The sequence below is a fragment of the Pseudopodoces humilis genome, chromosome 24 (genome assembly GCF_049639895.1).
Source record: "Pseudopodoces humilis isolate 2021_Gansu_Grassland_sample_001 chromosome 24, ASM4963989v1, whole genome shotgun sequence".
Classification (NCBI taxonomy): Eukaryota; Metazoa; Chordata; class Aves; order Passeriformes; family Paridae; genus Pseudopodoces; species Pseudopodoces humilis.
Window position 1 is genome coordinate 122,731 of NC_142223.1, and position 21,719 is coordinate 144,449.

At 58.8% G+C, this 21,719-nt stretch overlaps 2 protein-coding genes across 13 annotated transcripts; one reads left to right on the forward strand and one right to left on the reverse strand.

Moving 5' to 3' along the window:
- Nucleotides 1-228: 228 nt before the first annotated feature.
- On the forward strand, nt 229-9,747 carry PHC2 (polyhomeotic homolog 2). Of its 4 annotated transcripts, none has more exons than XM_088066604.1 (14): nt 229-415; nt 499-657; nt 729-806; nt 892-1,053; nt 1,608-1,712; nt 1,781-1,994; nt 2,486-2,829; nt 3,999-4,158; nt 5,639-5,832; nt 7,057-7,186; nt 7,303-7,417; nt 7,751-7,892; nt 8,207-8,501; nt 8,966-9,747. In XM_088066604.1, the coding sequence occupies exons 1-14, from the start codon at nt 272-274 to the stop codon at nt 9,118-9,120; spliced, it is 2,397 nt and encodes a 798-aa protein (XP_087922730.1). In that variant the 5' UTR covers nt 229-271; the 3' UTR covers nt 9,121-9,747. The 4 variants fall into 4 exon arrangements, with proteins under 4 accessions (XP_087922730.1, XP_087922729.1, XP_087922732.1 ...); XM_088066603.1 differs by having other exon boundaries at nt 7,057-7,185; nt 7,281-7,417; XM_088066606.1 differs by having other exon boundaries at nt 7,057-7,185; nt 7,281-7,417; nt 8,252-8,501.
- A 1,519-nt stretch (nt 9,748-11,266) lies between these two features.
- Nucleotides 11,267-21,478, reverse strand: ZNF362 (zinc finger protein 362). 9 transcript variants are annotated; one of them, XM_005533155.3, is made up of 12 exons: nt 21,386-21,456; nt 19,931-20,084; nt 19,676-19,702; nt 19,481-19,565; nt 17,447-17,647; nt 14,445-14,508; nt 14,065-14,311; nt 13,645-13,966; nt 13,322-13,546; nt 12,387-12,465; nt 12,155-12,313; nt 11,267-12,083 (listed from the first exon to the last, which is right to left on the reverse strand). In XM_005533155.3, the coding sequence occupies exons 6-12, from the start codon at nt 14,505-14,507 to the stop codon at nt 11,967-11,969; spliced, it is 1,212 nt and encodes a 403-aa protein (XP_005533212.1). In that variant the 5' UTR covers nt 14,508; nt 17,447-17,647; nt 19,481-19,565; nt 19,676-19,702; nt 19,931-20,084; nt 21,386-21,456; the 3' UTR covers nt 11,267-11,966. The 9 variants fall into 9 exon arrangements, with proteins under 9 accessions (XP_005533212.1, XP_087922812.1, XP_087922810.1 ...); XM_088066686.1 differs by lacking the exon at nt 17,447-17,647 and having other exon boundaries at nt 19,990-20,084; XM_088066684.1 differs by lacking the exon at nt 17,447-17,647.
- Nucleotides 21,479-21,719: the final 241 nt, after the last annotated feature.

Consider the following 21,719-nt stretch of genomic DNA (forward strand, 5'->3'; position numbering starts at 1 on the left):
TGTCTTCCAGCCCTCCCTCTGTCCAGCCTTCCTTCTGCCCTTCCCTCTGTCTGTCCATGCTCCCTTTCCCCACTTCCCCTGGGGCACTGACCCCCACTTTGGTGGAGGGGGATGAATCACAGGGTCATTGTTTTTCCTCTACCCCACCTCCCTCCTCCTCTGTGATTCCAGCCCCCTGTTGTGGACATGTGGTGCCAGGGATACCCCCTCACTCTGTTACTCCCCCCAGCTCTAGTCTGACCCACTTCCTCCATCCCGCCCCGGCCCCACCATGGAGAATGAGCAGCTCCCAGCTTCCACTCCTGCCAGCAGTGCCGGTGGTGCGGCCCCAGCGCTCACCAGCACCACGGCCACGCGCCCATCCGGGCCCCAGATCTCCGTCTACAGCGGCATCCCCGACCGCCAGACCGTGCAGGTATGGGGCTGGGGGGCACTGGAGGGTTGCGGGGCACCGGGGGAGTCGTGGCAGAGCCCGGGGCCACGTTTCCCCCCCCAAAGGTGATCCAGCAGGCGCTGCACCGGCAGCCCAACACGGCGGCGCAGTACCTGCAGCAGATGTATGCGGCACAGCAGCAGCACCTCATGCTGCAGACGGCTGCACTCCAGCAGCAGCACCTCACCAGCGCTCAGCTCCAGAGCCTGGCTGCTGTCCAGCAGGTATGGGCATCCCATCGGCCCTGGGGGTCGCTCAGGGCTGGCAAACCCCTCACCTTTGGCTTTTTCCCAAGGCAAGCCTGGCGGCGAACCGGCAAAGTGGCTCCTCAGGGGGCAATTGCACCCAGCCGGCCCCGGCACAGCAGCCCACAGTGAGTCCCTCAGCCTCTCGGCACTCTCCCCAACCCATGCTCACCCGTGCAAGCACCCCGACCTTCTCCTGATACCCCATTCCAGATCAACCTGGCGACGTCGCCGGCGGCGGCACAGCTGCTGAACCGGGCGCAGAGTGTGGGGCCCGGGTCATCAGGCATTGCTCAGCAGGCTGTGCTGCTGGGCAACACTGCCTCACCTGCCCTCACCGCCAGCCAGGCCCAGATGTACCTGCGGGCACAGATGGTAAGGTTGGGGCTGGGACATGGCACGCCTCAGCATCCTGATGGGGTGCCCAGGACCATTGGGGTGCCCATCATCCTGTTGTGGGGTGACCAGGACCCACAGAGTGCCCATGGCTGTGCTATGACCCCTTAGGGGTGCTCATTGCTCTGCGTGGCATGCCCAGGACTCATGGGGAGTCCATAGGGTGCCTAGAACCTGTGGGGTGCCCCCACCCTCCTGGGGGTCCGAGGACCTCACAGGGTGCCCATCACCCTGCTGTGAGGTGTGTAGACTTCATGAGGTGCCTTCACTTTGCTGAGGGAATCCAGCCCCTATATAGGGTGCACCCCATGCTCTGGATGCCCAGAGCCCCATTGGGGGTGCCCAAGCAGGTGCTCTTTGCCTTTGCGGGGGTGTTGGGACCCTATAGGGTGCCCTCCTCCCCACTGGTGTGCCTATCCCTACCCTACATAGATAGATACCCATGTGCCACCCTGTAGGAACACAGAGGAGGGACACACAGGGTGTGCCACCCCTGACACGGTGAGCCATGCACCTACTCTCCCTGTCCCCAGCTCATCTTCACGCCCACGGGCCCTGTCAGCACTGTCCGGCCCGAGAGCCCCGCGCCAGCCCCTCCACCGGCCCCGCCACCTGCCCCACCACCCACCACCCCTCAGGTGAGTTTCCCTACCCCTTCCAGGCCCCCAAAATCTGCCCTGGCACCCCTGACCCGCTGCCGTTGCAGGTGCACAGCCTGGCCCTGCGCCCCGCCGGCCCCCACCTCCCTGCCCTGGCCATGAAGCCTCCCGGGGGTGCCCCTCCCCGGGCTGGCCCCCCCCGGGGGCCCCCGCCCGACCCCCCCGCCGAGCACCTCAAAAAGGCCGAGGGGCACGAGGGCCGCACCCATGCCCTGGCCCGCACCACCGCCCCCGCTGCCACCCACCCGCTCGTCACCCCAGGTAAGGGGCTGCTCCGGGGTGGGGGACACCCCTGGGTGCTGGGGGAGTCACGGGCTATTCGCTCTGAAACCTAGTGATGGCCCACACTGCTGTGTCCTGCACATTGTCATCTGCCTGAATTTGGGACCTTGTGGGTCCATCCCCTCACTGGCAGGGGTCCTGCCTGGGAGGGTCTCAGCAACCATAGGATCCCATGGTCCTGTGGGGTGCAGGGGGCTGGGGCAGTGAGGGTGTGAGCCAGGGGACTCCACAGAGTGCTGGAGCCTGGGGTGCTGTACTGGTGTGGCTCCCATAGTTGGGGACCCTCCCTGGGACAGCCTGAGCACAGCTTCCCACATCAGCAGCAGGAGCTGGCAAAGTTGGTTATCTGAGGGCGCCAGAGGGAACAGAGTGAGCAGCAGCCTCCTGGAGGGGGATCCTGGGGGTAGATCCCTTGGGGCTGAGGTGCTGGTGATGAGGGGGGATCTCTGTCCCCATTGCTGTCCCCGCAGCCTATGCCCCACTGCAGCCCCCCCAGTTCCTGCAGCAGCCGCCGAAGCCAATGCAGCCGCAGCCACTGCCGCAGCAGCAGCAGCACTTCGTCATCCAGCCGCAGCAGCAGCAGCAGCAACTGGGCCCCCGTGGGCAGCCCCCCTCGGGCCCCCCCACCGCCCCCCAGCTCCAGCCCCTGCCCCCTGCCAGCCCCGGCCCAGCCCCCCAGCCCAAAACAGGGGTCCCCCAGGGAGCAGGGGGAGAAGGCGGCCCCCCCAACGGGCACCCTGGCTGCCACGCTGCACCCCGCAAGTTCCAGCACGCCTCGGCTGTCATCCTGCAGCTGCAGCCTGCCGGCCCCACGGTGAGAGGTCCCCAGACCTCCCCCCAAACCTTCATGATGAGGGGCCCCCAAACATCCCCCAAAGCCTTCCCGAGCCTCCCACCAAACTCCCCCCCAGTGAGGGGCCCCCAAACCTTCCCCCAAAATCTCATGGTGAGTGGCCCCCAAACCTCAAACCTCCTGCCAAAGCACCTCCAAACCTCCCACCAAACACCTGCGGTGTGGGGCCTCCAAAGCTCCCTGCAGACCTCCTACCAACTTCCCCCAAACTCTAACAGTGAGGGGCCCCCAAGCCCCTTGGTGGGGGGAGCTCAGGGGAGGGAAGGAGGAATGGGGGCACTGGAGTGTGAATGGGGGATGTTGGGGAGTCAGGTGTGTGCACATAGGTGTGGTTGTGCAAGCGCACAATCCCTGCACACGTGTGTGCATGTGTGTTCCTGAAATGTGCATGAGGGCCCAGTTGTCACATCAGTCTGCAGGTGTACAGGTGTGCACGCTCAAGCCACACTGCATGTGTACCTGCTCCATGCACACCTGTGCACACAGGTTTGCCCCCTCCGTAGCACTTGTGTCTGCGTGTACCTCATCCAGTGACATGGGGAGCACACGTGGTTGATCCGTGTGTGTGTGTGTGTGTGTGTGTGTGCACGTTTGATCCTTGTATGTCTGACCCATGCATGTGTGTACTGGACCTATACACATGTGTGTGCATAGCTTTGCCAGAGGCATGCACATGCATGTATGCACATGTGCATGTGTGTCTGCTCCCTGCATGTGTGTGCGTACTAGCTCCCGTGCATGTACACGTGTGTCAGAGCCACATGCGTGCCTGGTCCACGCACGTGACTGCAGATGTGCTTCCCTGACGCATGTGCGTGTGCATGCGTGCTTGATCCACACGTGTCTGGTGTGTGCATGCATATGACACTCATGCCAGACCCATGCACACGTGTGTTTGTGGCAGTGTGTACAGGCGCCGTGCAGGTCTGCGCAAATGTGCGTGCCAGATCGGGTGTGTCTGGACACATGCCCGACTGCAACACGCGCGTGTGCATGTGCGTGCCCACTCTAAGCACATGCTTGTGTGTGACCCATGCACAGGTGTGCACACTCCAGCCATGCAGGTGCATGCCCCCGTGCCACCTGCACACACACCTGACCCTGCCCCACGCCTGTCCCTGCCACCACAGCCCTCCCTCGGGGTCCCCGAGGGCGCCCGCCGGGACCTGCTGCCCGTGCCGAGGAGCGCCGAGAGCCCGCCTGCCGCCCCGCCGCAGCCCCCCGCCCTCTCGCCGCCCGCCGCCCCCCCGGGCCCCGACACTCCCGAGGGTGAGCGGCCCCTCACGCACGGTAAGCCCTCGCCCTGCTCCCACAGGCACCCACTTCAGGGGGTGATGCACCCCCAGTCCCCGCTCAGGGGGACGTTGAGGCCGGGGGTGCGCGGGGCCGGGCTGTGCTGCGGGGAGGTCCCTCAGCCCACCCGCGTCCACGGGTGACACGGCTGACACGGGTGGGAGGGGTGACACGGCTGACACGGGTGGGAGGGGTGACACGGGTGCGGCGCCCACCGCTGCCGGTGGGAGGGGCGCGGGCGCCTCGCCTCCCGCCCGGGGGCGCTGTAGGCGCGGCTCAGTGCGTGGGTCGGGGGGCGTGGCCACATCTGGAGGCTCTGCCCCAGCTGCGCGGGACACGCCCCGGGCTGGGGGCGCGTTTACGCCTTGAGTCCCCGCCCCTCTCGGGGCTGCGCTCCGCCCCCAATGGCGGGGGCGCGGGGGGCGGGGTCCCGCGGAGAGGGCGTGTCCGCGCGCCGAGGCTCCGGGCGCGCGCGGCGGCAGCTCCCGCCAATGGGTGCGCGGGGGGCGTGTCCGCGCCAGGCCCCGCCCCCGCCGCCGCCTTTGTCCCCGCCCGGCCCTGGCCCCGCTCCCGGCGCCGCTCCTGCTGCAGCCCCGGCCCGGCCCCCCCGCCATGGCCCCTCCGACCCCCTGAGCGCCCGGTGAGTGAGTGCCGACCGCGGGGGCCCGGCCCGGCCTGGGGCGGCGGTAGCGGTGGCTCTGACCTCACTTCCGCATCCGCCCCCGGCCCCGGTCCGGCCCCGCGGCCCGGGCGAGGGAGAGGCCGGGACAGCGGCAGCCGCCGCCGCCGCCGGACAAAGGTGATGGGGCTGCCGGGGCCTGCGCGGCCTGAGGGTCCCGCCGGGCCGAGGCGGCCTCGAGGGGAGAGGAGCCCGGGCGGGCTAGGGGCTATCGGGCCTCACTGGGCTGTGCTGTGGCTTTACTGGAGTGTACTGGGCTTTATTGGGATCTTACGGGCGTAGACCGGGCCCTGCTGCGGCTTTATTGCGATGTACTGGGGCCTTACTGGGGTAGTTCGAGCCTTTCTGGGGTCGTACTGGGCTTTGCTGGCGGAAATCGGGGCTTTCCGGGCTTGATCCAGCCTTGTTAGGACCTTACTGGGGGAGATCGGGGCTTTCCGGGGTAGATCGAGCCCCGCCGGGGCTGTACTGGGGCAGATGCGGTCTTACTGGTGCCTTACAGCGTCGCACTGGGGCTTTATTGGTCCTTCTTGTGCTCTCTGGGGAGTGTCCGGACCCCTCCGGTTATTTTGGGGGGCCCTTTAACCCCTTTCTCAGCTCCTCTGGGGCCGCCTGGGGCTGTCTGGGCGGCACTGGTGGCACTGGGAGCGGCAGCAGCTGCTCCCCGTTCCAGCTGTATGGAAATCGCGGCCCCGCGTCAGCGCGGCGTCAGCGCCCGCCCCTCACCCGCGTGTCCCCCGCTGTCCCCAGAGCCCCCCGACCCCCGCCCCTCACCCGCCTGTCCCCCGCTGTCCCCAGAGCCCCCCGAGCGCCTCCATGCGCAGCCCCGCATTCCCGGGATGACCTCGGGCTCCGGCAGCGCTGCCGCCACCGTCGCCGGCGCCGCCCCCCACAATGGTGAGAACAAACCTCCCCAGGCCATCGTGAAACCCCAGATCCTCACGCACGTCATCGAGGGCTTCGTCATCCAGGAGGGCGCCGAGCCCTTCCCGGTAATGTATCCCGCTCTCCAGAGCCGGGGCTTGGGGGCGGTGAGAAGGATCATGGATTTGGAGGGTTGGGAATGTGGTGTACAGTCGGGCTTGAACCCCCAAATCCTCCCCTGCTTCATCATTCAGGAATGGGCCGAACTGTTCTCGATAATCCCGCAGTCTGTGGTTTTATCCCAGATTTGGGGCTCTACATCATTACACGTGTTATTGAGCATTTAGTCATTCGGGAAGGGGCTGAGCCCTTCCCAGTAAGGTATCCCGATGTCCATACCCTTGTTCCTGGGTTTGGGAGGTTGGGAATGTGTCACCCACCATCGTGAACCCTCAAGTCCTCACCCATATCATCAAGGATGCCATCCAGGAAGGTGCAGAACCATTCCCAGTAATGTATCTCTCTCTCTCTGCATCCTTATCCCTGAATTTGGGGGGTTTGGGAATGGGGCATCCAACCAATCATGCCATGCACACCACTCACCCCAAATTCTCCACCCATGTGTGGAGGGCTTCATGACTGACAGTAGGGGAAAAATGTTCCTAGTATGGTATCACCCCTGTCCTTACTCCTGTTTCTGGGGCAGAGGGATATTGGGAATGGGGCATCCAGGCCCTTGTGAATCCTCATATTTTTGAGTTCCTTATTGTGCAGGAAGGGCCTGAGCCATTCCCAGTAATGTATCCTCCTCTACCTGTCCTTGTTCCTGGATGTGGGAAATTGGGAAGAGGGCTGCTGCATTTGGGGCATTGGGAATGGGGTGCCCAGACAATCGTGAGCCCCCAAATCCTCACCCACATTATTGAGCATTTCCATCATCATGGAGGAGAGAGAACTGTTCCTGGTAATATACCTGTTGTCCTTCCTGGAGCTGAGGGATTGGGAGTGGGTCGCTTTGACCACTCTGAACCCCCAAACCCTTGCCCTTGTTATTGAGCACTTCGGCATTCAGGAAGGGGTAGAATCATTCCTGGTAACGTACCCTCCTCTCCTTATCCTCGCTTCTGGATTTAAGGGGTCAGGAATGGGTCACTAAGGAGTAGTTAGACTCCAAATCGACACCCGTGTAACCATCACCCAGGAAGGTGCAGAGCTGTACCTGGTAACACATCCCCCTCTCCTTACCCTCATGCCTGGATGTGGGGGGTTGAGATGGTCCCTGCCAGCCCCATGGCCACAGGAAGGAGTCCGTGTGGTGCAGGGGCACAGGTGCAGCCAGGTGTGTTGCACAGGTGGGCCGCTCCTCGCTGCTGGTGGGGGCCCTGCACAAGCAGTATGCACAGGAGCTGCTGCCGGACAAGCTCCCGCCACAGGACAACACCACCACCACCGACTCGGACATGGAGGAGCCGTACCTGCAAGGTAGCGCCCAGGCCCCCGGCCCACCCAGTCCCCTGGGAGCCCCCTGGGATTTCACCTGGAGTCCCTCGGCTGAGCTGGCTGGTTTCTCTCTCTGGGTGTCCCTCCACGCCCCCCAGAATCCAAAGAGGAGGGGAACCCCCCCAAGTTGAAGTGTGAGCTCTGTGGCCGCGTTGACTTCGCCTACAAGTTCAAGCGCTCCAAGCGCTTCTGCTCCATGGCCTGTGCCAAGAGGTAACCCCTAAAACCCACCCATTCCCTCCTTGGTGGGGTAGAGGTAACCCCAAAAATCCACCTGGGGTGGTGGGAGTAACCCCAAAATTCACACAAGAGTAGAGGTAACCCCAGAAATCCCACCTGTCAGGGGAAAGATAACTTGAAAATCCATTCAGCATGGGAGAGGTAACCCCAAAAAATCCACCCAGTGGTGGAAAGGTAACCCCAAAATCTACCTGCTAGGGTGGGAGTAACCCCAAAATCCACCCTCCCCCTCTGGTGGGGTAGAGGTATCCTCCAAATTCCCCCAGCAGAGTGGGGACTTCTTCGTGACCCATGGTTCTGTGGCAGGTACAATGTGGGCTGCACGAAGAGGGTGGGATTGTTCCACCCAGATCGCAGCAAACTCCAGAAGCCAGGAGGGCCCCCCCACGGGCGGCGCCGCAGCTGCAAAGGGACCCTGCCTCCTCTGAGCAAGGACAGCAAGAAACAGGTGAGGGGGAAAGAAGTTTGTCCCCAGCTGGACATGAGAACTGAGGCCAGGGTTTGTCTCCAGTTGGGTGGGCCTTGAGGCTGGAATTTGTTCCTAGTTTTGGGAATGTGGGGCTTGGGTTTGTCCCTGAATTTTGGGGACACAGGGTGGATGCTGACACCAGGCTTTGGCCTGAGTTGGGGGGACATTGGGTGGGGGCTAAGCCTGGGGTTTGTCCCTGAATTTTGGGAACGTGGGATGGGCACTGAGGCTGGGGTTTGTCCCTGAATTTTGGGGACATGGGGCAAGTGCTGAGGCCAGCGCTGCCCCCGCAGCCCCCGGGTTCTGTCCCAGCGGGGTCGGTGACGGCGTCATTGCAGCTCAACCACAGCCAGGAGGATTCCAGCCGTTGCTCTGACAACTCCAGCTACGAGGAGCCGCTGTCGCCCATCTCCGCCAGCTCCTCCACGTCCCGGCGCCGACAGGGAGAGAGGGACCTGGAGCTGCGGGACATGGAACTGCCGGAAGTGCATGGCCGCGACCTGCCCGGCCTCAGCCACCGCTTCCTGCCCAGTGAGCCCAGCAAGTGGAACGTGGAGGATGTTTACGAGTTCATCCGCTCGCTGCCGGGTGAGGAATGTCCTGGGATGGACAGGGAGGGATTGTCCATACCCATGGATGCCCGGAAGTTTGGTTTTGGGAAGGCTTACGTCCCTCAGGACATGTTCAAGTAGGGATCTACTCTAGGATAACCCCAGAATTGTGTATTTGTGGGGAGATTTATTCACAGAGAAACTCCTAAATATATTTTTGAGTAGGATTTACACACAGATAACCCCATGCATATATTTTTGGGGATGATTTACTCACAGATAACCCATAAATGAAGGAGAGTCTGCTCACAAACACATGAACATTTTGGGGCGGGGGGGGGTGGGATTTACTCAAAGATAAACCTAAAGGATAATTGAAGGAGGGGATTTACATATGATAATTCCCTAAATACATTTTTCAGGGGATTTATGCACAGAGAAGCCCCTAACTGTATTTTCTGGGGATCTGAGAGGGTTTGCTGATGCTGCCTCTCCCCACAGGCTGCCAGGAGATTGCGGAGGAGTTCCGGGCGCAGGAGATCGATGGGCAGGCGCTGCTGCTGCTCAAGGAGGATCATCTCATGAGCACCATGAACATCAAGCTGGGCCCTGCACTCAAGATCTACGCCCGCATCAACATGCTCAAGGACTCCTGAGGGGGGGGTGGCCACAGGACCCCATTCCCCCGGCGAGATCCCTGGTCCTTCTGGGAGCCCTGCAGGACCCCTGACTCCCCACGCGGCCCCAGGGAGGGGGCAAGGGGGGGAAGACACTTGTGAGCACACCCTGCCCCCCCTTGCCCCCCAGGGGGTGTAAATAGCCCGTAGCTCTAGAGTCCCACCCCAGTTTGGGGGGGTCACCCCCCTTTTCCAGCAGGGAGGGGGGGTCCCCACACGTCCCCCCATGTCCCTCCCAAGTCAGCAGAGCCAAGCAGGATGGTTGCCTTAACACGTGCTCCCTCCCCCAGGTGGGTTTTGGGGCCCCCAGGGAAGCTTGGACTTCCCCTCCCCCCAAAGAGGGTCAGGGAGAGGTGGGGGGCGCAGAGGAGGCGTCACCCCCCCGTTCACACACACCCACACACACTGGGCTGTTTTGGGGGCACCTTAGCAGAGGATGGTGGGGGGCCCCTCCCAGGCAGGTAAGGACCCCCCCAACTCACCCCTCAGCCAGCACGATCTTTTTAAGAAAAGAAAAGGAAAAAAAAAATGAAAAAAACACATGGCCCTACCCCTTCTCCTGTTTTTTGTTTTTGTTTTTAATAAACACTGAAAATAAAAAAACAACCTGGGACCCTCCCAGTTTTTTTCACTTCCACCCCCCAATTTCTTCTCATGTAAACTGAGGCAGCAACTTGGGGATGTCCCCAAGTGCTGCCCTGGGTGGTGGGACTTGGTGTGGGCAGTGGGGACAGGGTTGTTATTGTGTTACCTGTGTGACCCTGGGCGTCCCTGCTGCCCCCCAAATTGGGAGGTGGCAGTGATGTTCCCCTCCCAGGAGCCTGTGGTGAGACACTCACACCTCCAGGTGACCCCCAAGTCCCACTGCTTAGGGGGACACAGGGTCCCAAAGTAGGTGAGGTGGGGAGGGGGACATGGTGGCACGTCCCTGGAGACGGTCTCGGGGGTGGGGGGTGACACATCCCTGGAGCCGATGGGCCTGGTGAGGGGGCCTTGGATGTAGCATCTGTATTTCAGGTGTCCCCAGAGCTGGTGGCCATGGAGATGGTACCCACTGTGACATGTCCCTGAGGCTGGTGGCTACAGTGTGATGACCCAGAGCTGTGGCCACCATGGAGTGAGTCCCTGGAGGTGGTGACAGGTTCCTGGGGGGTCCCCACATGGCAACACTGAGCTCTCCCTGGGGTTGGAGGCCACACTGAGGTCTCACCTGAGTTTGTGGCCATGGTGAAGTGTCCCAGGCCACAGTGAGATGTCCCCAGCAGTGGTGGCCACAGTGGACTGTCCCTAGAGCTGGTGTCCCCAGCAGTGGGTCACTCACACCCCCCACCAGGACCAGGAGCCACCACCTTCACCCTGAGACACCAGTGACCAGTCACTGGGCACTGTGCCACCCCCTTCCCTGGGGAAACTGGGGACAACACACCTGAGGATGAGCCACAGTTTCATCCTCCCCTCCTGCAGCCCCACAGGAACCAGGCCCCCCACCTGTGTCCCCAGATGTCCCCACTGGGAAGTCTCCTCCCAACATATTTCCCCTCCTCCCCAACCATAACCCCCCAATTTCATTAATTCCTATTTTGGTATTTTTTTGTTCTGTTTTATTCTCTTTTTTTGGAAAGGGGCTGGGCTGGGGGAGTTTCACTCCTTTTCCACACTGTGAGGCTGTGCCCCCCCAGCTTCTCCAGGAATCACAATGCAGGACAGGGGGGTGGAAACAACAGGGAGAGGGACAACTTTTTGTCCATTTTCTCCTCTTTTTTCTTTTTTTTTTTTCTATTTTTCCCCTTTTTTAATAAGGTACCAACTAACGCTAGAGAGGCCTGGCCTGGCTGGGCAGCAAGGAAAATAAAAAAGCCCCAGAATTTGGGGAAAGGGGAGAAAAAAGGGGGCCTAAGTGTATAAGAGGCGTATTTACACAGTATTAACATGCTGACAAAAAAAGTTACAATATTGATATCGTACAACATCGACGGGAGAAATAATGGGGGCTAAAAATAAGGGGATGAGGGGAAAAATAATAGGGGGGTAAAAAATAATAGGGGGGGGGTTAAAAATTAATAAAAGGTAAATAAAACACCCTGGAAAAAAAAAAAAAAAGAACAAAAACCAAAGAAACGCTGAGTTAAGGCTTAAAAAGTGTATAAAAAATAACACAGTTAATATCCAAAATGAACCAAAAAGTACAGAATATAGATGAGTTTGGGGGGAGTGCCCCCCGGCTCTATACAGGGGGTATGTACAGGCAGGCACAAGGCAAAGCAGGGGGACCCCCAAACCCCCCAAAACTGGGGCTGCGGAATAGGGGGGCCGTCCCCGGGGGGTTGCAGCTCTGCCTGCAGCTTCGCCTTTAAAAGGGACCCCAAATGAACACAAAAAAACCCCCAAAATGGTTAAAAATCAACCCTAAATGGAGGCGCTTGGGCCCAGAGTCTGGGGGGGGGGGGTGGTGGGACTTTCCCCCTCCCCCAGCTGCTTTTTGCTCCATCCACGGTTTGTTTTTGGGGTGAATTTCTGGTCTTTAGCAGCACCAAGTTCTTGGCCAATAAATATATATATATATATATATATATATTTGTATCCAAAAATGGGGGGCAGGGCAGGCCTGTCAGGGGGGACACCCCCACCCCTACTGACTTCCCCCAAAGAAACCAAACCGCAGAGATTCAAAGTGCTCTGAAACCGTCTTTGGATGTCACCAAACCTGCGGGAGCCGGGCAGGAGCAAGGCCCGGGCACAGCCCGCGGTGCTGGGGGTCACGTCCTCCTCCTCCTTCCTCCTCCTCTTCCTCCTCCTTGTTCTGGGGGGTCCTGTCCCCTCCCCGCTTAGATGAGGGAGATCCGTACAGGAATGCCGGGCGACTCCGTCCGCTGCGGCGAGTGCTGGCTGACCAGGTGCTCCACCACCGTGTGTTTGGACATGTGCTTCATCAGATAGGTCTCCTGTGGGGGGCACAGGGGTAAGCAGGGGGCTGTGGGCTGGGGGCAGGTTCTGGGGCATCCCCCATGCTCACCGAGGTGTAGGCACGGCCACACATGCTGCAGCAATAGGCCTTGGCGTGCTTGATGGCGTGTGCCGACAGGTGGATCTGCAGGGAGGCCGAGTCTGTGTACGCCCGGTAGCAGTTGGGGCACTTGTAGGGCTTGTCCTTGTTGTGCTGGCGCTGGTGGGACTGAGGGAGCACAGGGAGTCAGGGGGGACCATGGTGACCCTGTGCCCTTTTCCCCAGGTCCCCCCACACTGACCTGGAGGTTGGAGAGCTGGGTGAAGGCCTTCTCGCAGCCGGGGTGCGGGCACTTGTAGGGTCTGTCACCGGTGTGGATTCTGAGAACACACACATTGGGTCATTGTCACCTACCCTTCAACCACCAGGGACAGTGCTGATGGCATCCACGGGGTCACATCTGAGTGGGGGGTTACAGTGGGCACAGCGACATCAGTGCCCCAGGAGGTGACAGGGGAGAAGGCAGGGATACACGAGGCTGAGAGATGGGGTCGGGAAAGGATGAAAGTGCTGGAAACTGTGAAGGTGGTTGGGATGATGAATGTGGAAGAGATGGACTGGCATGCATGGAAAGATGACCACAGTGGGGTCATTAAAGGCGGTGGGTGTGTGGGGGCATGGTGAGGATGAAGAAAGCGGTGGAAAAAAGCACAGATGCTGAGATGGCTGAGGAGATGGCTGAGCGTGGTGGGACCAATAAAGGTAATGGAGATGATGAGCATGGTGGCACGATGGTGAATGTGGTCGGAAAGAAGGCAGTAGAGACAATGGAAGTATCAGAGACTATGAAGGTGGTGGAGGATGAACAGAGTGGGGATAAGGAAGGCTGTGGAGTCAGATTGGCATGGTGGGGATGATGAAGGTAGTGGAGATGATGAACATGGTGGAGCCCATACAAGTGCTGAAAATTATAAGTGTGGTGGGGATGATAAAGGCAAATGCAGACAGCCAGTGTGGGGGGAAATCAATGAGCACAGTGGGAGGGATGAGTGAGATGGAGACTATGAAGGTGCTGGAGACGATGGGGGATGATGATGGAGATGATGGCAGCAGGACCAACAAACAGAGCAGGGCCATAAAGGATGTCAGAAGAGATTGGTGGGTGTGTGGTGCCCACCTGCCCCCCTCCCTGGACTGCGGGAACAAGTGTCCCCAGCCCCTCAGCGGGGCCCTCACCGGGTGTGCTGCTGGAGGTGGGAGAGCTGGCGGAAGGACTTCTCACAGTAGGAGCAGTGGTAGGGTTTGACGCCCAGGTGGATGCGCAGGTGCTGGGCCAAGTAGGAAGCATTGGCGAAGGACTTGGAGCAGTGGGGGCACTTGTGGGGCTTGGCCTCTGTGTGCGACTTGGAGTGGATCTGCATCTCCGACTTGGTGAAGAACGTCAAGGGGCAGACCTTACACCTGGAGGGTGTGGGGGAGAACCCCGCAGGGACCGGGCTGGGGTGGGGGGGCTCCCCGCCATCGCCCCCAGCCCCCTCAGCGGGCGAGGGTGTGCCTACCTGTACGTCTTCCCCTCTTTGGCCGTCTCCCCTGAGGCCAGGATGGGGTAGGGCACCACCAGCACCGGCGGTCCCGAAGGGTTTTCCGCCTTGATCTTTTTCCGGCCCCGCTCAGCCTTGGGTGCTCCCAGCAAGCCGTGGCCCTGGATTGTCTTGATGGAGTCGAGGAGGGGGGGGCTGGTGATTCCTGAGATTAGGGTGGGTGAGGAGGCGATGAGGCGGCTCTGGCTGGTGGAGGTGGGGGTCGAGGGGGTGGTGGTCCCCGTTCCTGGGCTGGATTCTGAGGTGCTGACGGCCGGTGCACGGGATGCCAGCCCCAACCCTGGTGGGCAATGTGATAAGAGCATTAATCTTGAGGGGACCCACGTTCCCCTCTGCCCCCCAGACTGGCGGGACCAGCGGTGGTGTCTGTGACAGTACCTGTGACGGTGCTGGTAGCTGGCCTGGCGTGCAGGGCCACATCAGGCTGGGGCACGGCCTGGGGATGCAGCCCCGGCACCTGCTGCAGCTTTGGCAGGGACATGATGGACTGGCTGCTCTCAGCAGGCGAGGGGGGCACCAGGAGGGGCTGCTGCGAGGCCACCGAGGTGGGAGGCAGGTGCGGGGGGCGGATCTTCTCCGCCATCAACTGCTCCTTGATTTTGTTGATCAGGACCAGGTTGTCCAGCTGAGGGGGGAGAAGGCAGAGAGGTGGGTGAGGGCAGAGAAACTGGGACCCTTAGGACCCCCAGCCTCCTCATCAGTGTTCTCCACATCCATTCATCCTCTCTTGTCCCAAAACCCCAGTGTAGGGGACTTACCTGGCTGGGCATGGTGGGGGGGGGTGGCCAGAAGTACGGGTTGTTGAAGCGAGGCTCCGCCATCCTGGGGAGAGAGGGATGCGGTTACGGGTCATCACTGGCTGCCACATGGCCCCTCCACCCTTCCAGCTTCAATCCCCCAAAACCATCACTCCCCCAAGAAGTAAAACCCAGACTCTGAGCAAAGGCAGGGAGCAGGTGGGGGGGCGGGGGCAGGACTGGAGAACCCCCTGAGCATCTTCCCAGATGAAAATTCCTGTAGGATTAGGGGGACACCAAGCACCTGCCTGCCTCCAAGACCACAAAACACTGGTGAGTGCACTAGGACACTATTTGGAAAAGGAGGAAGCTGAAACTTGGGGAAAACCCCCAAATCTCCCGAGCTCTGGAAGTATTGCTCCCATCCAGGAAGGGATCAGAGGTGGATGGGATGCTGCCATAGGAGAGGGTGAGCACAGCAGCACACTGAACCCAACAGCAATCCCAGCTGAATCCCCCACCCAAAATATGCCTTCAAAGCCAAGTGAAGTGCCTGTGACACCCAGGAGCAGCTCAACAGGAACACCCAGAACCAGCAGGGCTGGGAGATTTATTTAGATGCTTGAAAGCATTGGGAAAATTAATTCTATATCCATGTTTGGGTAATGGTAAACAGCTGGAAGGGGACAGCAAGAGGATGATCCCAGCAGAGCAGCCCAGCATGACCAGGCATCACCATCCCAGCAAACCCCATTACAGGGGCATGAGGGTAAGCATCTGTAGGACCCCAAAGGGATGCATGGGACTGGGGCCCCCGGGCGCTCTGGCTCCAAAGTAAACCAGGCCATGGCCAGGATTCCAGGAGAAACTAGAGCGATGCCTCCAGGAAAGTGCATCCCCAGAAGCTTTGGGGTGGGATTTGGGAACAATGAACCTTTCCCTTCTTTCTCCTCCTCCTCCTCACACTCGCTGCCCCAGGTTTCAAACACACTGAGCTCCCCAAAGGCAGGTGGGCAGCACCCACAGAAACGGAATCCTGGTCTCACCAGAATGTAACATCCCAACAGCTACCCCAGCCTGAAGAAGCTGTGGGATGGACCATCCCCATTTTGGGGAGAAACCAAGGCAGGGAGAAGGAACCACCTGCCCCGTGCGCTACAGAGCAGCCTGGAACAGGACGAGGTATGTTCCAGGGCATCAAGGAATGGGAGCAATTTCTCATGGCACACCTCAACCCCATGGCCTGTCCAGGACACAACCCAGACATCAGCTTTGGGAATTCCCCTTCCCAGTTTTGAACCACTTGACCACTCCAAGTCACCTCCTGACTGCTTAAGCACCAAATTTTAGGGTTTTGAAGTGATAGCAGGGCCGGATCCCAGTCGCACAGGCGGAGACAAAGTCCCGCTCCATGCCACAGAACAGGAATTCAGGAATTCACTGGGGATGTTAAATGCACCTGCATGGACGCAGCCGCTGCCAGCTATTTTGTGTAATTATATATGTACCCACAGGCCGCCCACAGCATGCATTTACCCACTGGCTACGTATGTGTATGTGTACGTGTGTGTGTACACACATATATAAGATCTCTTGGGATGATGGGCACAGGATGAAGGACACTAGTGCCAGCATAAGGGGCTGGACACCAGGAACCAGGGACAGAAGTGGAACTGGTAGTAGGGTTGTAAAGATGCAGGCAGTGAGCAGGAGCTCAGGCAGGAAGCCTCTGAGCCCCCGTGGCATGACCAAGCACCCCTTCACCAAACCCCCCACCCCAGAGCAACCGTGGGAAAACAGGAAACCGGAGCTATGATTAGAAAAGGGTTTTTTGGAGCTGATCCCCCATCTCAGCAGGTGCCCTGTGACCTCTGTCCTTCCCATCCATCCATCTGTCCATCCTTCTCCCTGTCCTGATATCATGCCGGGCTCCAGCGGAGCCAGCAGCAGCACCCACACGGATCAAAGCCCCCGAACCATCACCAGGACACGGCACCAACCCCTACACCAGTCCCAGGATCCTTCCTGCAAAGCTGGAGGGGGCTGAAAAGGCACGAAGGGTATTTTGGGGAGAAAAGCATAAATATCACATGTTTCCCCACCCCCACCCAAGCAGGGCTTACTAAAGAAATGAGAAATTATTTGTAAAACCACCACACTTGGAGCTGGATGAACTAGAGGGAAGAAATGGTCAGTGTTGCCAAAATAATTATAAAAATCCCTGTTCCTGTCCCGATTTAATGTTACAAATTGTGCGGTGTTTCGTCAGAAACGGCGTCCCTTTCTCTGGGGCTAGGAAACGGAGTGGGAGGGGGAAGAAAGCAGATGGAAAAAAAAATACATATATATAAAAACTCCCTTTTCTCTATTCTCAGCTAACTATGAAAAATGGAAGCTGACATGCAGCAAAGGTGGAAAAAAAAGAAAATCCATTAAAATGGAAATTATGAAAGGTAGGGAATGCTGCGGCACGTCTCCCCCCAGCTCTGCAGGACACAGGGGGTAGATAGGGCTCCCTGTGCCTCCCCAGCTTTTGGCTTGGCAGGGGGAACCCCTCTTGGGTAACGTCTCCAGTGGCATGGGATCCTATGGGCCAAACCATGGTGGGAAGAGCCTCTGACATCCTCCACAGGGACCAGATTTGGCTGCTGAGGGGTTGTCAGAGTCTATCCCCAGGGACAAAGTGGGTGCCCAAAGCATGGTGGAGAACCAAGCAGCCCAGCCAGAGGAGAGGGATGTGAGAAGAGCAAGCAGGAAGATGCACAGAGCCCCAAAACCATGGGCTGAACCTCAAATTCCCAGAACAGCACAGTACTCGGCATCATCGCTCAGCCGGGCCAAGGGGGGAAGCAGCAGCACCCTACAAAGAGACCAGAAGCCTCCTCGCCTCCACACCCATGGGGAAGGAAGAGCAGGAGAAGCTGGCAAGCCAGGGCTGGGGGTGGCAAGGGGAGAGCGGGGGTGGTGGCAGCGAGGGGGCGGCAGTGTCAGGGCCGTCAGGTTCGGCGGTGATTGGTACTCACAGGGTGGCCTCTGGAGCCAGGTGGGCGCAGCTGCCTGGGGAGACGTGTCGCTGAGGCTCCAGATTGATGGGAGGTAGATGATGGCACGGGTGGGCACGAGCTCACTAGAGCCTTCCAACTTCCTACCCAACTGCCGCTAAGTCAAGCTACAGTTCTCTAGGGAACGCCTCTACCTTGGCAGCCCTCTCTGTCTCGCCTTCGCTGAAATAAAAAGAAACAAGAGATTTCTTTTCACGGCACAGCCGAGAGAAAAGGGGCAGCTCCCAGGGACCGGCGAGCGACCACCGACCTGGTACAGCCTGAAAGTGGGGGGTCTGGGAGGCGAAGGGAGGGATTTGGGGTGACCAGAGCAGCACTTGGTAGCTAAACATGTCCTCAACCAAGCAAGACATCAAGTTTGGTGTCCCCAAGTATCCCAGCAAGAGCATCAGGGCAGAGCTCCCACCCTCCATGCCAAGCAGCGAGCGCAGGAAAGCCGGCGGTGGCCAGAGACGGCGCATTGGGGAGAACCAAGCTGGGGGACTGATGCACATTCCCCCACCCAAATCTCAGCACGTCCTTCCCAACACAGGTCGAGCAGGGATGGTGACGCTGGCCTGGGCATGTCCCTGTGCCAGGGAACCCAGCTCTGCCTTGCACCATGCCTCAGTTTCCCCCTCAAAACACAGGGCCAGGGCCCCTGTCCCCTCTTAAGAACAGGTTTCCCTGGGGTTCACCTGGAGCAGGAGAAGTTTTGGAGGGAAAGCAAATGCTCATCCACAAAACCTGCGTCCCAAAGTCACCAGGGCAGGAACTGGCATCTAGCACTATCCTCAGGGAATGCACATCTCTCCCTAACCAAACTGTCCTCATCCAGGCGGGATTCACCCCAAGGCAGAGGGGGCAGAAGGCAGGCATGGCTGCGAAGCAGGAACGCCGGGCGAGCCCCCTGTGGCTCGGGGAGGGGGTGGCCCGCACACCACAAGAATTCACCCAAGATGGAACCAATTAAACCCCCGGCTTCCGCCCCCCGAAGGGCCCTGGGCTGGGGCTTCTCCTTCTGCATTTCCAGTAAAACCAACCCAAAATGAGCCCCCAGCCTGGACCAAGGGTCCCTGTGCAGGAAAAGGGATGCACGGGGCAGGGTGAGAAGCCAAGAACCAGTGGCAAGCGGGAGGGAAGGTAAAGCTGTGCTGGAGACCCCCACGGGGTCCCCAGCTGTGGGGTGCAGGAGGGGGGACCAGGGTGGCAATGCTCCCAAAAGATGGGGGCCAAGGCAGTGTGACCCCAAATCCACAGTTTGGGTCCAGTGACCCAGAAAAGGGGACACAGGGACAGCCCACAGGGAGACCCAGAGCCCATATGGTGACACACCAGACACAGGGGACACGTGCCCCACAAAACGCTCCCCACCCTGGGAGGTCCTGCTCCTGCAGACCCCAAATACACCCCCCCTCCAAAAGAGACCAGCGAGGCACCCTGCAAGGCAAAGGCAGCACCGCAATCCAGCCTGGGAGCAACTGCCCACCCCTAGCAGCACAGGGGTCACCCATGGGTGACAGCACGCAGGGAAACCGAGGCACAGGCAGGGGATCGCCCCGAGGAGAGAGTAAGAGCACTGGATCCAACATGCACTTGTGACATTGCGCCCAATGACCAGAAATCCACAATTTTAAGGGAAAAAGCAGAAGGTGGGGGGGTTGAGGGTGAACGTTATTATTTTATACATATAAAGGCACATTTCTTAAAAGGGAAATATCAAGGGGTCACACATACGCCGGGAGCAGGGTCCCCTCCCTGCACAGGGGGCAGGCAAGGAGTCCCTCACACCCCCAAAATACCCAAAAAAATACCATGCCCCCGCTTATAGAGAAATATATATGTCCACATATAATATCTGGATTCCAGTGTGCATATATATATTATTTTTATAAGCACACATATAATGACATGCATGCACATTGTTACGTTAGATGCTATTTTAAGATGTAAATGTATAAAAAAGCAGGGATTTTTTTCTCCCTGTGATCCCCTCGATCCAGCCATCATGCCCACCTCTGCGAGTACTGGCGTTGCTTCCCCTTATCCGCGTCCATCTCCAGCTCTAGCTGAGACCGGGTGCTGCACGTGGGGCGTTTTTCTACGGGGGGACAAGGAGGAGGACAACTTCACACACCCCGAACCCCCCGCCAGCCCCCGGCGCGCGAGATCCCACAGCGGAGGAACAAAAGCGAAGCGGCTCCGACCTACCCGACCCGTGAGAACGTGGGGTTTTGCCTGAAAATAGAGAGAAAACAACAAAAAAAAGGAAAATAAAAAAGAATAATAATAATAATAAAAAAAAAATAGTGGGTTTTTTTATAGCCCTGCTCGCCCCCAAGCTGTTGGGAAAGCTGAGGGATGGGGAGCTGGCTGGAAAATTGGGGGTAAAATCCATCCCCTCACCCTAGACCCTCCGCCTCTTGGCAAATCGCACACCATGAGGGACTTAAAAAACTTTTTTACCTCTCTGCTAAAATATCACTTTATAATCTCAAAGGCCTCGGGCTTGAAGCCGCTTTCACCTGCTCCATCCTCCCTGGGTTAAAAAACCCGGCTGCTATCCGAAGGACCGCAGGCTTGGGGGGGAAAAATAACCCAACAAGGAGCATCCTCCAACCTTGAAGGGAAAAAAAGAAATCAAAATTATCAGATTCATCATTCCTGGGTTCAAATCCATCACTGTGGCCACGCCGGCTCTAAGCTGCCCCCCCAGGCCCCCTGACGTGGCCGGGAGATTATGAATGTATAAATAGTATATTGCTAAATATATGTTGGAGAGGGACAGACAGACCTCTGGGACACAGCCACAGAAATTTGGGTCCCTCGCTAAAGCTGCCGCATTCCTGCCAAAAATGCCATGAAAAACAATATCTCCCCCCTCCATTAGACCTTCCAGCCAGCGAGACCACTTTTCTAGACAAAACCAGTTAATGCAGAAAACACTGAAGAAAAGGAGGAAAAGAGGAAGGAGAAAAGGAATTAAAATGGTGAAAATTATAATAATGGTGATTATGAGGATGGTAATGATAATATTCAGTCCCTGCACTGCTTCTGTCACCCCCTGTAAGCAAAAAAAGTCAGAAAAAAGCCAAGAATGCATAAAAAAAAAGCAACCCCCCCCCCTAAAACATGCAACATCCACAAAAATAGGTACGTTCCGCTGCAATTAACTTTTCCATTAGACCATCCAGAGGGAAAGAAAAAGGGAAAATTCTGGTAAATGGGTATTTTCCTCGATGTTCCCCCCCCTCTTTCCCCCCTTTTTTCTCTTTTCCTTCTTCTTCCTGCGTGGAGTGGGGGGGTGGCGGAATAATGATGGTAATAATGAAAAAAAAGAGGTGGAAAAAGGCGAAGTTTGGTTAAGTGAAGTTGAAATTCTCAACCTGGGAGGGGATTTGCGGGGGGGGGGGTGAGGTTTGACAGACAAAAAGGCCGGGGGATGGGGGTGGAAGGGGGGTTTGGGAAAGGGGGGGGTGGCCCGGCTGGGTGCTCCCCCCACCCCCCCTCCATCCGCCGCCTCTCCCACATTCTCAGACGTTTTTATTAAAATTCGCAGACAAAAGGCAAACAAAAATGGCAGCCCCGGCTTATTTTTAAAACGCTAGGACGGGGACGCCATGTTCTGCAGGGCTGAGGGGAGGGGGAAGGGGGGGTGAGGGGGGAAAAAAGGAGGGAAATTTTTTTAAAATATTGATTTAGATGAAAAATGAATAAAAAGCAGCTCGAAGAGTGGGGGGAGGGGGGGGAAGTGTGTCAAGGTCCCCCTTTTCCCGCTCGCCCCCAGGGCGGGGGGGGTTTCGGGGGGTTTTGAGGTGTTTTGGAGAGGGGACGGGGGGGTGGAAAGGGAGGGATAAGGGATATAAAAAAAATAATAAAGCGAGGGGGGGGAAGGTAAAAAAAAAAAGACACTTCCTATACCGACAGCCATGGTGCCCCGCCGTCCCGCCGGCTCCGCCGCACGGAGGAAGATGGAGCCCCGCGCCGTCCCCCCGCCGCCGCCCCCGCCCCCGGCCCGCCCGGCCCCGCCGCCGCCACCGCCCGCCCAGGGACGGGCTGGGCTGGGGCACCCCGGCCCGAAGGGGCTTCCCGGGACCTGCAGCCCCCCGAAACCGCCGCAGCCCCAGGAGAGCTCGGCAAAGCTCCGCAGCCTGCGGTTCCCTCAGCCCCGGGAGGGGTCCCCGATGCCCGCAGACCCGCAATCCCTCTTGGCTCCCCAAAACTCGTCAGCTCCCCAAACCCCCTCAGGCCCCCC